The sequence below is a fragment of the Sus scrofa genome, chromosome 2 (genome assembly GCF_054392235.1).
Source record: "Sus scrofa isolate SSC_HxYL_T2T_F1_AM1 chromosome 2, Sscrofa_HxYL_maternal_Yorkshire_Landrace_v2.0, whole genome shotgun sequence".
NCBI lineage: Eukaryota > Metazoa > Chordata > Mammalia > Artiodactyla > Suidae > Sus > Sus scrofa.
The window spans coordinates 83110958-83125145 of NC_139384.1; the positions used below are offsets into that span (position 1 = coordinate 83110958).

Sequence of the window (14188 nt, forward strand, 5' to 3'; positions counted from 1 at the left end):
CGTGTCTGGGATACCTGGGTCCAGGAGGGCAGCTGGGGACCTGGATACCTGGCTCCATGGTGTAACCTGCGGACCTGGAATACCCTGAGTCTAAGAGGAAGCTGGGTGCTTCCAATATCTGGGCCCAAGAGAGGAGCTGGACATATGGGACCCCTGGGATTTGGAGGAGGGGCAGGTATTATGGGCCCCTCCGTTCTGAATGGGAACTGAAGCCCCGACGATGCCTTGGGTCCAGGAGAGAAACTGAGGGGCCTGGGATCAGAGCCTGGAGTTCATATCCAAGGACCTTATGTGAAGCGACTGTGGAGTATGGAGTTAGAATCTAGGATCCCTGGGTCCTGGGAGGGAACCAAAGGCCCTCGACCCTTGAGTTCAGGAGGGGAGCTGGTTCCGAGTCCTGAAAGAGAAGTGGAAGCTCTAAGATCCCCGGGTGGAGAGAGGAGAAGGAGGTAGGTACAGAGCATCAACGGATTTCCTCTTGCTCTCGGGCCACCCCACCCCCTGAGGCACCCGTCACCGAGGCCTCAAGCAGGCCACGTGCCTGGCCTCCCCAGCTAGGCTCCTAGGGCGCTAACCCAGACGACAGGCCTGAATTCCGCCAGCCGATCGCCAGTGCCCACGTTGGCTGCCATTCACTTCGGCTCTGGCTAATCCCCTCCCGCCGCTTGGTGGCCAGCTCCGCCCCAATGCAGCTGCGCTTCCACTGGCTCCCACCAAAACCAGGCACCTTTATTTCCTTCATTACCGTTTGTCCCGAACAGAGTCAGTCACCTTACACCCGCCCCCGGCGCTCAGCGATTGGCTTAGAAGACACGACTAGAAAAGGATTCTGGTTAACAGGGAAAGTAATCCTCCCTAAATGCAAGCCCATCACACAGAACCCGTCAGAGACTGGGTTAGGATGACTGCCAATCTCTACAAGAACCGCCTTTCCTGTGTACTTATTGGCTTGCGTACCTGACTATCTCACCCGGCTCCTGCCCAGCCCGTTCAAAAGAACCCTTTCGCCAGGCCCCTCCTTCCTGTCCACTTGACTCTTCGGAGCCGTCAATCCGGTTCTGAAGCCGCCCCGCGATTCTGGAACTCCCGCTTCATTGGGCCTCCAGCCTTCTCGGATCGCTTCGATTTGCCCGCCCAGTGCCGGCAACCCGCAGCCCATTGCCTCCGAGAGCTGTCGATCTCGCGGCGCCTCCCGCCCACTGCCTCTCGCGGAACTCCGATTGGCCGCTAGCCTCCAGAGCCTGCGATTGGGGTCCTGGGAGCGGCGGCCACCTCCCATTGGCCCTGCGGCACCGTCCATCAAGCCGGCGTCGGGAGGGGCGTCCCTCTCCCTCCTCGTCGTCTTCCCAGCCGCTGGGTTCCCAGAGTGCTCCGCGGCCGTGTGGAGCGAGGCCTTGTTCCCGCGTTGAGCCGCCGCTGCCGCCGCCTCCTCCTCAGCTTCAGCCTCCGCGCCAGGCCCGGCCCCGCCGCGCCATGTCGGACTACAGCACGGGAGGACCCCCGCCCGGGCCGCCGCCACCTGCCGGCGGGGGCGGGGGATCCGGAGGAGCCGGGGGCGCCGGGGGAGGCCCTCCGCCGGGCCCGCCGGGCGCGGGGGACCGGGGTGGCGGCGGCCCTGGAGGCGGCGGCCCGGGCGGGGGGTCGGCCGGGGGCCCCTCGCAGCCGCCTGGCGGGGGCGGCCCGGGGATCCGCAAGGACGCCTTCGCCGACGCGGTGCAGCGGGCCCGCCAGGTGAGGAGGCCGCGGGCCTGAGGGGCGCGCGCGCGGGCGGGCGGGGGAGGGGGCGGGGTCACGTGCGCGCGCGCGCGGGGTCGCGAGGCGAGGGGGGGGCCGGGGCCGCCGCGAGGTCACGTGGGGCGGTAGGTGGGGGCCTGGGCCTCCCCCGACGTCTGGAGTGCCCCCCCCTCAGGTTGACCCCCTGCAGGAGGAAGGGTCGTCCGGGGGGTCACCCAGAGCGGCCCCTGGGTGTGCAGGGGCTCGGGAGCGCGGGGACTCACTTAGTGGACTTCCCCCCACCACCCCAAGCTCCACTTCTGGAAGCAAGGGTCCGTCTTCCCAGGGAGAAGATCTAACTCTGCCCCCATCTCCCTTGAGGGCAAAGAGCCCTGCCTGCTCCCCGAGAAGGAGGGACTTTGGTGGGGGAAAAGTCTTTCCTTTTGAGCCCAGAAAGTGGAAGGAGGACCCTTTGGCTACCAAAGAGTGGCCAAGCACTTAGATGAAATGGGGAGGGTGGGCATAGGAGCTGGTCTTTTTGATGCTTCTGGTGGCTCGAAAGCTTGGTTTGTCTTGGGGAAAGAGGGGAAGGGTCCCACCACTGTGTTTAGGGGCATGATGACTACACAGGGGGGTCACATGCTTGTCGGACTGACCTCCCTGGCCCCATTCTCGGCCTCCCCACAGTCTGAGGGGAGGAGGCCCATAGAAAGGCAGCACTTTGCCGCCCTTTCAGGAAGCAGACCTGGCTCAGGCCATTGAGTGCTTTCTCACTCAGGGTTCGTCCCACTGCCTCCAGGACAGGGTGGGAGGTCCCGTTAGGTGAACGCCCTGTTCCCCTCCCAGTGTGGTCTGTGTCTTTCACCTCTGAAGTGGAATAGTGCAATTGATCTGGTTGCCCACCCCATTACTGTCTTGATTGAGAAGCAGCTATAACTTGGGGAGTTGGTGCTGTCTGTTGGAGTGGGATAAGGCCACATCTGGGCATCCCAAGAGCTTTGGCTCAAATTGTTTTTTTAAAAAAATGAAGAGGTGAAAAGATAGATCCTCAGTTTATGGTTTGTGTTTTTTTGGAACATTTGTAATAATCCCACCAGCAGACTCTGGTTTTAAATTTGTTGGGATTTATTTGAAGTTGCTGTTTGTGTGTTTAAAATGTAACATGTGTTCCAAAAGGCCTTTTATTTTGGTCAAATGAAGGTTTCAGATGACTTGAACCAAAACCCTCCCTAAAATTTGTTCAACAAATGCAAAGATTTTAAGGGTGATGAAGATGAAGGAGAACCGTGCTCTTCAGCATCCCAGAGGAGTGAGCACTTAGGGAAGGAAGTTTCTGAAAGTTCCCTCTCTTAGGAGGTGATCTGAGGACCTTCCCTGGCACCTGAACTTCTGTTCCTTTCACCCCTAGAACAAGTCAGTGGGGATTACAGTCTGGCAACAAACGATTTAGGCATAAGTACCATAGAGAAGGGAAGTTTTTAAATTCCCAAATAACTCTTAAACTCTAAGACCTTAGATGAAAATTCTAGAAGGTTTTAACCAACAGGCTGTTTCCTAAATCTGGGGAAAGCCACTCCCAGGCTAGATAGCAAGACCCATTGGGTTCTTAGGACTCAGAGAGGGGAGAGTGAGAGGATGATCTGCAGCATGGAGGGTAGTCTTAGGTGGTGATTCTTCTCTGCTTACAACTTTATTTCTAGATCGCAGCCAAAATTGGAGGCGATGCTGCTACAACAGTGAATAACAGCACTCCTGATTTTGGTTTTGGGGGCCAAAAGAGGCAGTTAGAAGATGGAGGTAACTACCTGCTGGGGGGGGCAGAGAGCGAAGTGCCTTTGTTTGAATGTGGTTGGGGGCTTGGGGGGGGGGGCTGCTGCTATTAAAACCTCCCTGGTCCCAGCTTTGTTCATTCTTTTTGTTTGGGCTGCCATCCTGAGGTATCAGGTGGCTGAGAGGAGGGCAGATTGACTTGACCAGGTCTAAATTGTAAGTTCTTGAGATTGTTTCTCCCTGCCTGTTAAGTAAGCCAGGGAAGTGCAGGTGGTTTTGTTGAGGCCCCATGTTAATATGGTTTTATTGGCCCTGGGGCATGCAACATTATTCATAGCAGCCAAAATTATCAACTCAGTGATCTGCCTGACTTCCCCAGGGCAGATTTGGTCCTTAGCTGGAAGGGCTCAGGGACCACCATCATTTTCCCGCTAGGTGCTAGTAGTGGGATTGAGGAAGTCTGGGGTTGATCTCTTCTACTCTGCTGTCTTGGCTTTGGGGTTGAGGGGACGGGACAAGGCGGGTGGCGGGAGGATTGTTTGCCAGGACATGTGGGACCAGCATCAGATTTGAGGCAGCTGTGGGTGGGTAGGTGGGTGCTGCATCTGACATCCTCTTTTCTTTTCACAGACCAACCAGAAAGCAAGAAATTGGCTTCCCAAGGAGACTGTAAGTCCATTGGGTGGCACAGGCAAAGGGCAGCTTCAGGATCTTAGGTTTTTAGCGCAAAATGGGGACCTAGAAGTACTGAGCAGACAGTACCTCTTTTATGGAAGCTTTTGGTGTTCATCACCTGGTGTCCATGGCTCTGAGTGCCTTGACTGGGGCAGAATCTCAGGGCATATGCGTTGTGAGACGGGCTCCCATCAGAAGCAGTGTTAACAAGTGCTAGTCGCCCCTCGTGCAGGCAGTAATGACAGGGTCCCAAAGAGGAAGGAGCCAGGCCAATCTTTGCTTTGGATTTTCTCTCTGCAGCCATCAGTTCTCAGCTCGGACCCATCCATCCTCCCCCCAGGTGAGTTGTGATTTGGAGAACGTGTTTCCTGTCAGTCTCTGGCCTTTCTTACTGACTTGAGGGAGAGCTCTGTGAGGGCCACATCATTTAGGGCTTTGTCTCTATTGCTGGTCAACTGGGGAGAGGCCTGAGAGGCAGAAGGGGTTTCATTTGTCCCCTGTACTTACCTGTCTGGGCCTGTAGGGAGGACAGGGCCGTGGCCTTGGGCTGTATTGAAGGCAGGTGGTCTCTACATCCCCTTGCTTTTTCGTTGGAGTGGGGACACTCAGAAGCACAAGCATCCCTCCTAGAAAAAGGTTGGGAGCTGGCCTTGGCCTTTTCATCCACTGTCTGCAAATGCTTGTTCCCTGAGAGCTGGTGGGCCGGGGAAAGGGAGGGGCGGGTCTTTCCTACCTTTTTGCCCCCAGAGTGACTTCAGTGAATCTGACACAGGTGGATGCTTTATGAAGGACTACGTTGTCTTTTCTTCTTTTTTTTCAGTTAGCCAAAGTTTTGTGACAGTAAATTAGTAGGAAAATGAAATGAAAAAGAAACAAAACCATTTCCTCCTAATTAAAAACTAAAATCAACAGACATCAAAAGACACCGTGAGGTTGCTGTGAAAGTGTTCAAGTTCACGCTCTGGCCCTGAGTCAGTAGGGCAGCACTGGTCCAGGGGGTCACACCATCCCAGACCAAGCCTCCCGTGGCCCGGATGGGGAAACAGGCCTTGAGAGGTTGAGATGATTTGTGGGGCAGGGAGCCCCCGTGCCATTGTCAGACCCTGCTTATGCCTGTGAGATCGTGGTCCCCATGTCATAGGAGGCTCTTCCATCCCCTTTACTTCCCTACCTGAGGCTGACTCTCGTTGTGTCTCTTTGCAGGACTTCAATGACAGAAGAGTACAGGGTTCCAGACGGCATGGTGGGACTAAGTGAGTGTGGGTCACCATGGTCAGGGATGCCGGGGGAGGGGGGCAGTCTCCTGGCAGTCCAGAAACCTTTGGTCTGAAAGAGCCCGTTTTGTGCTCTCTCCACCATCATCCCTGGACAGTGGGAAGCTGTCAAGCTCTGCTTTTCTCCTTTTTCTCCACATAGTCATTGGCAGAGGAGGCGAACAGATTAACAAAATCCAACAGGATTCAGGCTGCAAAGTGCAGATCTCTCCAGGTAACGAGAAAAGTAGATCTGTGCCAGGATGGGCACTGGGCTGGGTGGACTTAGGCTGTTGGCATTTATCTTCAGTAACCACTTGACTGTCATGATCTGGTAGAAGGGCTGGTGTTCTGTTGTTTATTTTTTAATTTATTTATTTATTTATTTATTTTGTCTTTTTGCTATTTCTTTGGGCCGCTCCCGCGGTATGTGGAGGCTCCCAGGCTAGGGGTCCAATCGGAGCTGTAGCCTCTGGCTGTAGCCAGAGCCATAGCAACACAGGATCCGAGCCGTGTCTGCAACCTACACCACAGCTCACGGCAACGCCAGATCGTTAACCCACTGAGCAAGGGCAGGGACCGAACCCGCAACCTCATGGTTCCTAGTCGGATTCGTTAACCACTGCGCCACGACGGAAACCCCTGTTTATTTTTTTATGTTTTTTTGTTTGTTTTTTAGGGCTGCACTCGCAGCATATGAAAGTTCCCAGACAGGGGTCAAATCAGAGCTACAGCTGCCGGCCTGTGGCACAGCCACAGCAATGCCGGATCCGAGCATCATCTGTGACCTACACCACAACTCACAGCAATGCCAAATCTGTAACCCACTGAGTAAGTCCATGAATTGAACATACATCCTCATGGATACTAGTGAGATTCGTTTCCTCTGAGCCACGACGGGAACTCTGGGCTGGTGTTTATTGAGCACGTTCTGTGGGCGAGGCTCAGCACAGTATCTCAACTAGCACAACGCCTCAAAGTACAGCTGCAACTCCTGTTTCCTTATTTCCAATGAGGCAGAAGAGCTAGAATTGAGTACTGAGAGCCTCACCTCAGATCTTTGCTCTGACCATGATGCTCAGTTGCCACCTGAGCTTAAATGCCTGGTGGGGAGCAGGTGGGAATGTGTGAGGCGAGAGAGCTCATTAGAAAGAATAGCTTTGGGGTCAGGCTTGGGGTTAAATCCAATTCTCCCTGTTCCTTAGTAAGTGCCTGCTTTGCAGGGGTTTCTGGTACATGCGGTTCATTGACTAAAAAGTGCTCAGTCGTCAGTGGTGATAGAAGGGGCCCAAGTTTTGGACCTTCTGAAATCTACATCTCCTTATGTTTTTCTTTAAAAGTTCGGCCTCCCTTACTGAACTTTAAGTTCCTGGTCTTGGCCTTGCGTAGAGTATCCTTCCAGGCGCTTGGGGAGGTAGATTGTCAGGCTACCGAGTGATAGCAAAAGTAGCTGTTGATTGTTTTAGAGGTCTCCTTACTTCCATGGAAGGTCTCCCTGGTGTCCACAGACCCAGGAAGACATTGACCCTGTCTTTTCTTCTCTCCCAGACAGCGGCGGCCTACCTGAGCGCAGTGTGTCCTTGACAGGAGCCCCAGAATCTGTACAGTAAGTCCCCAGCTGGGCCTGTCAGGCGGGCAGAGGCCCTCTGGATCCCTCTGAAGTTAGGGTGACTCCTACACCATGCTCCTCAGCCCTGTCTTCCCTAGGGGCCAGTATTGACACAGTGAGTCCCCTGCTTCCTGAGATCTGGGGAACCTGAGCCTGAATGGCCCCAGCCCAGGGATGGGACCCCTCTCCTATCATCTGTCAGACATACATGTTGTAATCCTGTTCCCTTGGCCCTGGGTGAAACTGCCAGTGACAACACTACTCTTCCTCTTCCCAGGAAAGCGAAGATGATGCTGGATGACATTGTGTCTCGGGGTCGTGGGGGCCCCCCAGGACAGTTCCATGACAATGCCAACGGGGGCCAGAATGGCACAGTGCAGGAGATCATGATCCCCGCAGGGAAGGCTGGCTTGGTCATCGGCAAAGGCGGGGAGACGATTAAGCAGCTGCAGGTGAGGGGGTGGGACAGAGGTTCCTCCCATCCTAAGAAAGTTTCCTTCTTGGGGCTGTGTGTCTGTACACCACCACCCTTAGCTGCTTTCCAGAGTCCTTTACATCCTCTTTCGTCCTCCCTGCTTGCCCTCTCATGGCCCCAAATGCTTTGAAAGCTCAGCACTATCAACCTTGGTTGTAAAGGAACGGGCTGGAGTGAAGATGATTTTAATCCAAGATGGTTCCCAGAACACAAATGTGGACAAACCACTCCGGATCATCGGAGATCCTTACAAAGTGCAGGTGAGCACCCCCTGGGGGTTGGGAGGACAGGTTCTGGGGAAGAGAGAGGGTGGGCAGGTGGGCTGGAGATTTGTGTGCCAGTGGAGAGGTTTTTAAGAGCACCAGCTAGTGTTTTCATGCTGAATTCTACCTCCCAGCTGTGAGCAGGTGGCCTAAACTCTAGAAAATGGGGGTGCTCATGACATCTGTCTCTTATGGCAGCAGATAAAGAGCTCAGCACATTGTGTTTCAGTCGTTAGCTTAGACCTGTGACCTCAGCACCCAGTGGGGCGGCAGTGCTTGCGTGTGCTCCATGCCTTGTGTGTTTGCAGCAAGCCTGCGAGATGGTGATGGACATCCTTCGGGAGCGTGACCAGGGAGGCTTTGGGGACCGGAACGAGTATGGATCCCGGATCGGTGGGGGTATCGATGTGAGTGTGAGCCTCCCCAGGAGGGTGGAGCGCTAGGGTGGAATGGGGGCTTGGCTGGTGGGCAACAGACTGCAGACAAAACCTAGCTGAGCCTCCTGTGTCCCGTTCTCCCCCAGGTGCCAGTGCCCAGGCATTCTGTGGGTGTGGTCATTGGTCGGAGCGGAGAGATGATCAAGAAGATCCAGAATGACGCCGGTGTACGAATACAGTTTAAACAAGGTCAGGAGCCAGCCCGGCACCAGGGTTCGCCTTGTCAAGCCTCTTTTTGCATTGCCTTGTTACTCCTAGACCAGCAGGACACGCTTTGTTCCTCCTCCATGGGACAGCCACGTGAGAAAGTGGGTGACAGGCAGACTTGGCAAGTCGAAGAGGAGTGTGTTTTCCTCTTCTGTCAGATCATCCCTTTTGTCTCCCCCATCAAAGGGCTCTCATGATGGCAACCTGGGCCCCTAGGCCAGGCTTCTGCCAAGCCTTGGTAAGAATGTCTGAGCAGGTTTTTTTGGCTCTGCCAGTAGCATGTGCAAGTTCCTAGGCCAGGGATCATACCTGAGCCACAGTAATGACAACACCTAGTCCTTTAACCTCTAGGCCATCATGGAATGTGCTTTTTAAGAGATTTGTGGCCATTCTTTTTTTTTTTTTGTCTTTTGGTCTTTTTTTAGGGCCTCACCCGCGGCATAAGGAGGTTCCCAGGCTAAGGAGTCCAATCGGAGCTGTAGCCGCCCACCTACGCCAGAGCTGCAGCAACACGGGATCCAAGCCATGTCTGCAACCTACACCACAGCTCACGGCAATGCCGGATTCTTAACCCACTGAGCAAGGCCAGGGATCGAACCTGCAACCTCATGGTTCCTAGTCGGATTCGTTAACCACTGAGCCATGACAGGAACTCCAAGCTTTGTTGTCACTCTTAGTCCTGGGGGTACCAAATGCAGAAAGAAGCCTCAGCCACCACCCTCTTTTACCCTATCAGTTTCCTTCTCTGGGAGTGTGGGCCTGCGGGCCTCTTTCCCAGCTGCTGAATACGTAGAGGGCGGCCAGTGGCCCTCAGTCTGAGATATTTCAGACGCTTAGCCCAGTAGGGGCTCTGCCCTGAAGGGGCACTGTTGGGGGTGTGGAGTGCATTTCCCTTGTAACTGCATTTCTGCTTTCTGGGTGCTGCCTCAGATGACGGGACGGGTCCTGAGAAGATAGCTCACATAATGGGGCCCCCAGACCGGTGTGAGCACGCCGCACGGATCATCAATGATCTCCTCCAAAGCCTCAGGGTAGGTGGTGTCAGGTGCATGGAGAAGGGTGAGGGGGCCAGGTTGGCTTCCTGCATTCACCCTCTGTCTCCTCCCTGTCTTGCAGAGCGGTCCCCCAGGCCCTCCAGGGGGTCCTGGCATGCCCCCCGGAGGCCGAGGTCGAGGCAGGGGCCAAGGCAATTGGGGGCCCCCCGGTGGGGAGATGACCTTCTCCATCCCCACTCACAAGTGCGGGCTGGTCATCGGCCGAGGTGAGTAGGCTCTGCCACTGGCTCTGTCCCTCCACCACTGTCTTCCCACTCTCCCCTCACTGCCTGTGGCTCCCACAGGTGGCGAGAACGTGAAAGCCATAAACCAGCAGACTGGCGCCTTTGTAGAGATCTCCCGACAGCTGCCACCCAACGGGGACCCTAACTTCAAACTCTTCATCATCCGGGGCTCTCCCCAGCAGATTGACCACGCCAAGCAACTCATTGAGGAGAAGATTGAGGTGGGCCCAGGGAGGGGTTCTGGGATACTGGGTCTGGGTCCTGCCTCCCATCCTGCTGACCTCGTCTGGTCCTCCTTCCTCCAGGGTCCCCTCTGCCCAGTCGGACCAGGCCCCGGGGGACCAGGCCCTGCTGGCCCCATGGGGCCTTTCAACCCCGGGCCCTTCAATCAAGGGCCACCTGGGGCACCCCCTCAGTGAGTATTCCTGCCAGCCTCCTGGGATCTGGGCTGTGGGGTCACTGTTAAAGAGTAGCAGTCTTTTTTCTTCACAGCAGGAGGTCCATGCCCGCCTTACGGAAGTGTAGTGTTTGGGCCCCCAACACCATCCAGTCCAGCCCCTCACTTCATAAGCACCGTTTTTAAAAGATGCCACGGTGTTGCCCCTGGTCTTCTCCACCCCTTACATAGATTCCTACGTGTTGCACCTGGGGGACTTTCACATTCTTAAGCCAAGGCAGCCCATGGCCTTCGCATTGTTCATCTCACACCTTTCCCTGGGTCAGGAGCCCACAGCTCCGTGTGGGCAGTGCTCTGGGCCCCCTGCCCACCCATACCATCCTCAGTGGACACAGCCTGGTTCACGTGTTCCGTCTCTTCCCCTGCAGTGCCGGAGGTCCCCCTCCTCACCAGTACCCACCCCAGGGCTGGGGCAACACCTACCCCCAGTGGCAACCACCTGCTCCTCATGACCCAAGTAAGTCAGAACCTGGCCAGGGGAGGTGGGGAGGGGCCAGCTTCCTGGGTCACCCCTCAGCCCACACACCCGTCTCCTGCAGATAAAGCTGCAGCAGCTGCCGCAGACCCCAATGCTGCCTGGGCCGCCTACTATTCACACTACTACCAGCAGCCCCCAGGCCCTGTGCCAGGCCCTGCACCGGCCCCCGCGGCCCCCCCCACCCAGGGTGAGCCTCCTCAGCCCCCACCTGCTGGCCAATCAGACTACACTAAGGCCTGGGAAGAGTATTACAAAAAGATTGGTGAGTGCACGGGCTGCCCCGGGGGTGCAGGTCAGAGGGGCAGGCCGGCGGGTGGCCATGTCCCTGCCCTGTTCTCTGACCTCTGGGTGCTTGCCTCCACAGGCCAGCAGCCCCAGCAGCCTGGAGCACCCCCACAGCAGGACTACACAAAGGCCTGGGAAGAGTACTACAAGAAGCAGGGTGAGCTGCTGGGGCCTCAGGGGACAGGGACAGGCCCATTCTCACACCAGCCACACTCACCCACCCTCTCTGCTCCCCCACAGCTCAAGTGGCCACCGGAGGGGGTCCAGGAGCACCCCCCGGCTCCCAGCCAGACTACAGCGCCGCCTGGGCGGAATATTACAGACAGCAAGCCGCTTACTACGGACAGACTCCAGGTCCTGGCGGCCCCCAGCCTCCACCCACACAGCAGGGACAGCAGCAGGCAAGTGGGAATTGCCACCCTCCTCCTCCTCCTTTTTCCTTCCAACCCCCGGCTACCGTCCATCCTGCCTTAGTGGGTAGCGCCGGAAATCCCTTCCCCTGCGGGGTGTGTCCTTGATGCCTGCAGCGGGGGCCGTGTGGCCAGAGGTCTCCAGGAGTCCCCACAATCCGGGGAAAGTGTGCGCTGGGTCCAGAGGTTAAACGAAGAGGCCTCCCTCCGCCGGCCCGCTTGTTCCTGTGTAACGCTGTCGTGATGCTGGGGGAGAGTGTGAAACAAATAAAAGAAGGAACTGTTGAACTGGTGGGTAGTCCTGGGGGTGGGGGGCAGGCCGTCCGCTCAGATGTTGGTCGCCGTCCTGGCTGCTAACACTCAAAATCTGGCCACTTGGGAAGAAAACGGATATTTTTTTCCCCTCTCTGCATTACTTGTATGGTTTTTGTTCTCTTTATTCCTTTATTTTTGAACCCATGATCTCCCCGCGTGTCCAAGTGACTGTGCTGCAAGCGGCCTGGTGTGGCTCGGTCGAGGTGCCGAGGTGTGGGCGGGGTGCAGAACAGGTGCGGGGAGCCCCCCGCCGCTCCACCCGGCTTGGCCTCTGTTCTGGTGCCTGCCTGCGTGTCCCGGTCTTGTCTGTGAAGTGGGCGTGACGATCGCTGCCACCTTCCAACCTACCTCACAGGGGTGTTGTGGGGACACCGTGATCTCGGGTTGTTCATGTTGTGATGCGCCGGGAGCCACCTGCCGCCGCCTTCCTCAAGACAGAGGGCACCCTCCTCCCCTCCCACCCTGAGCGCTTCTCTCTCTCTCTCTCTCTCTCTCTCTCTCTCTCTCTCTCTCTCTCTCTCTGGCCCCTGCTTCTCCTTCCTCTGTCTATCTCCTCCATCAAGGAGCCATTCTGACTTCAGCCGAGTCCCTGGAGCACTGACTAGACAGCTACAAACACATCCTTCAGGCTCGGGAGAGGGGCTTCCTGGCCCCCTCCTTGCCACCGCCCCCAGTCTCCTGCCCCCCTCCCCTTCCCGTAGTGACCAATTCCTATCTCTTCCCTCTCCGCAGGCTCAATGAATCGAATGAATGTGAACTTCTTCATCTGTGAAAATCTTTATTATTTTTTTTCCATTTTGTTCTGTTTGGGGGCTTTTTTTGTTTGTTTTTTTTTTTGTTTGTTTGTTTTTTTTTTTTTCTGTTTGTTTGTCGAGAGAGCGATGGCTGCCAAGGGGGGTGCCGGGGGAGCCCTCACTGTGAGTGGCTTGCAGGTCATGGCACGGGCTATGCCAGGCTCTCGCTCTCTCGCTCATTCTGTGTGTCTCACATGCTTTTTTTCTTTCAAAATTGGGATCCTTCATGTTGAGCCAGCCATAGAAGATAGCGAGAACTAAATCTCTGCAAAAAAAAATAAAAAATAAAAAAATAAAAATAAAAAAGCAAAACCTATAAAATTATATATATATATTAAAAAAAAAAATCTATCGCCCTCCTCTCCCCTAGCCTTCCTGAAACTGCCTCTTTTCAGGAAAAAGCAATTCATTCACTCCCTACTACCATCCTTGGCCCTCTTCATGTTTTTAAAATAAACTTTTAAAAAGGAAAAAAGTCATTCTTGCTATTTCTTTTTTTTTTTTTTAGTTAGAGTTGGAACATTCCTTGGACCAGGTATTGATATTGCAGGAAAAAACTGCCCCTGCCCCACATCAGGCAGCCCCTCGGCCTCTCTGCTCCTCCTCTCGCTCTCCTTCCGCCCCAGCTCATTTCTCTTCCCCCCGCCCCGCCCACCCTGCGGTTCCTCCCGCCCCCGACCCCCAGGACTGGTCTGTCGTGTTTCATCTGTTCAAGAGGACATTGAAACTGAAAACAAATTGAGAACAAAACAAAAAATTGTATGGCAGTTTTTACTTTTTATCGCTCGTTTTTAACTTCACAAATAAATGATAACAAAACCTCCCCGTGTCTGCTGGGTGCCGTCTCTCTTTCTCTCCCCGTAGAGTTTTGAAGCAGATGTTTGTTCTTTATAGATGTTGTAAAAAGCCTGATAACGGTGATTGGAAATTACAAGCTTTGTGTTGTTTTTCTTTTTTTCTTTTTTTTAAAGAAAACAAAAATTATAAGAGAAAATAGTTTTCTGCAGGCGCATTGTGCTTTCCTAATCTGCCCCCCACCCCTTTTTTTTTGGTTAAATAAAGTGCTTTTTGTCTAAAACTGCGTTCTGGCCGCAGTTGTGTTTGTAGAGGAAACAAGTTGAGGAGGAACAAGGCTTGGCCGATGAGAGTGAGGTGTGGGACCCCCAAAGCATGCCCGTCTAGTTTTGTAGGGAGAAGCGGGCTGAGCTCCAGTGGTGCAGCCCTCCCCCAGCTTTTTCCCTCTGGGAACTTGGGGAGCAAAGCACCCAGGAGGGTCTCTGGGGACAGGCGTTCCCTTGGATACAGCTGCCTCCACAGCAAACCCACGGCCATGCCTCACAGGAGTCAGCCTGGCCTTGATAGGTGCCCAGCTGTGGCCCGTTTTGTTAGTGAGTCTTGAGGTGAGAACTGGGCCTGTTCTAGGTAATGGTGTCCCTTCCAGTGGTTGTTGGCAGCCTGTGGGTGAGGGCAGAGGTAGGAGAGTGAGGTGTCTGGCCCAGGGGTGATTGTTTTGAGGCATACTCTGGAGTGTGCCTTTGGGGTTTATGGTTGAATACCAACACTTAAAAAACCAGGCCCACAGGCTTGAGTGGCAGCATCCAGCAGAGGCCAGCAGCAGCTGCCACCTCTAGGCAGGGCTGTTCTAGCCCACATGACATTACAGGTTTGTTAGGGACCTGCCCTGTGAAGAGTGTTCATTGGTGGCCCCCGGTCAACCCACTTGTGGAGTAGTGACCCAGGAAGGAAGACGCTGTTCTGGGGTCACATG

The 14188-nt window shown here is 55.1% G+C and overlaps 1 protein-coding gene across 4 annotated transcripts; it reads left to right on the top strand.

Annotated features, from left to right (window-relative positions):
- Positions 1-1363: 1363 nt before the first annotated feature.
- Positions 1364-13243, top strand: KHSRP (KH-type splicing regulatory protein). Of its 4 annotated transcripts, none has more exons than XM_021083987.2 (20): positions 1364-1731; positions 3414-3510; positions 4114-4152; positions 4459-4498; positions 5362-5411; positions 5575-5646; positions 6960-7017; positions 7298-7472; positions 7657-7755; positions 8067-8165; positions 8282-8384; positions 9333-9433; positions 9519-9663; positions 9742-9902; positions 9987-10096; positions 10507-10595; positions 10678-10878; positions 10981-11058; positions 11142-11302; positions 12359-13243. In XM_021083987.2, exons 1-20 carry the CDS (start codon positions 1474-1476, stop codon positions 12365-12367), a joined length of 2145 nt encoding a protein of 714 aa, XP_020939646.1. In that variant the 5' UTR covers positions 1364-1473; the 3' UTR covers positions 12368-13243. The 4 variants fall into 4 exon arrangements, with proteins under 4 accessions (XP_020939646.1, XP_084869279.1, XP_084869280.1 ...); XM_085013153.1 differs by lacking the exon at positions 12359-13243 and having other exon boundaries at positions 1364-1489; positions 1631-1731; positions 11142-11596; XM_085013154.1 differs by lacking the exon at positions 12359-13243 and having other exon boundaries at positions 1364-1486; positions 1628-1731; positions 11142-11596.
- Positions 13244-14188: the final 945 nt, after the last annotated feature.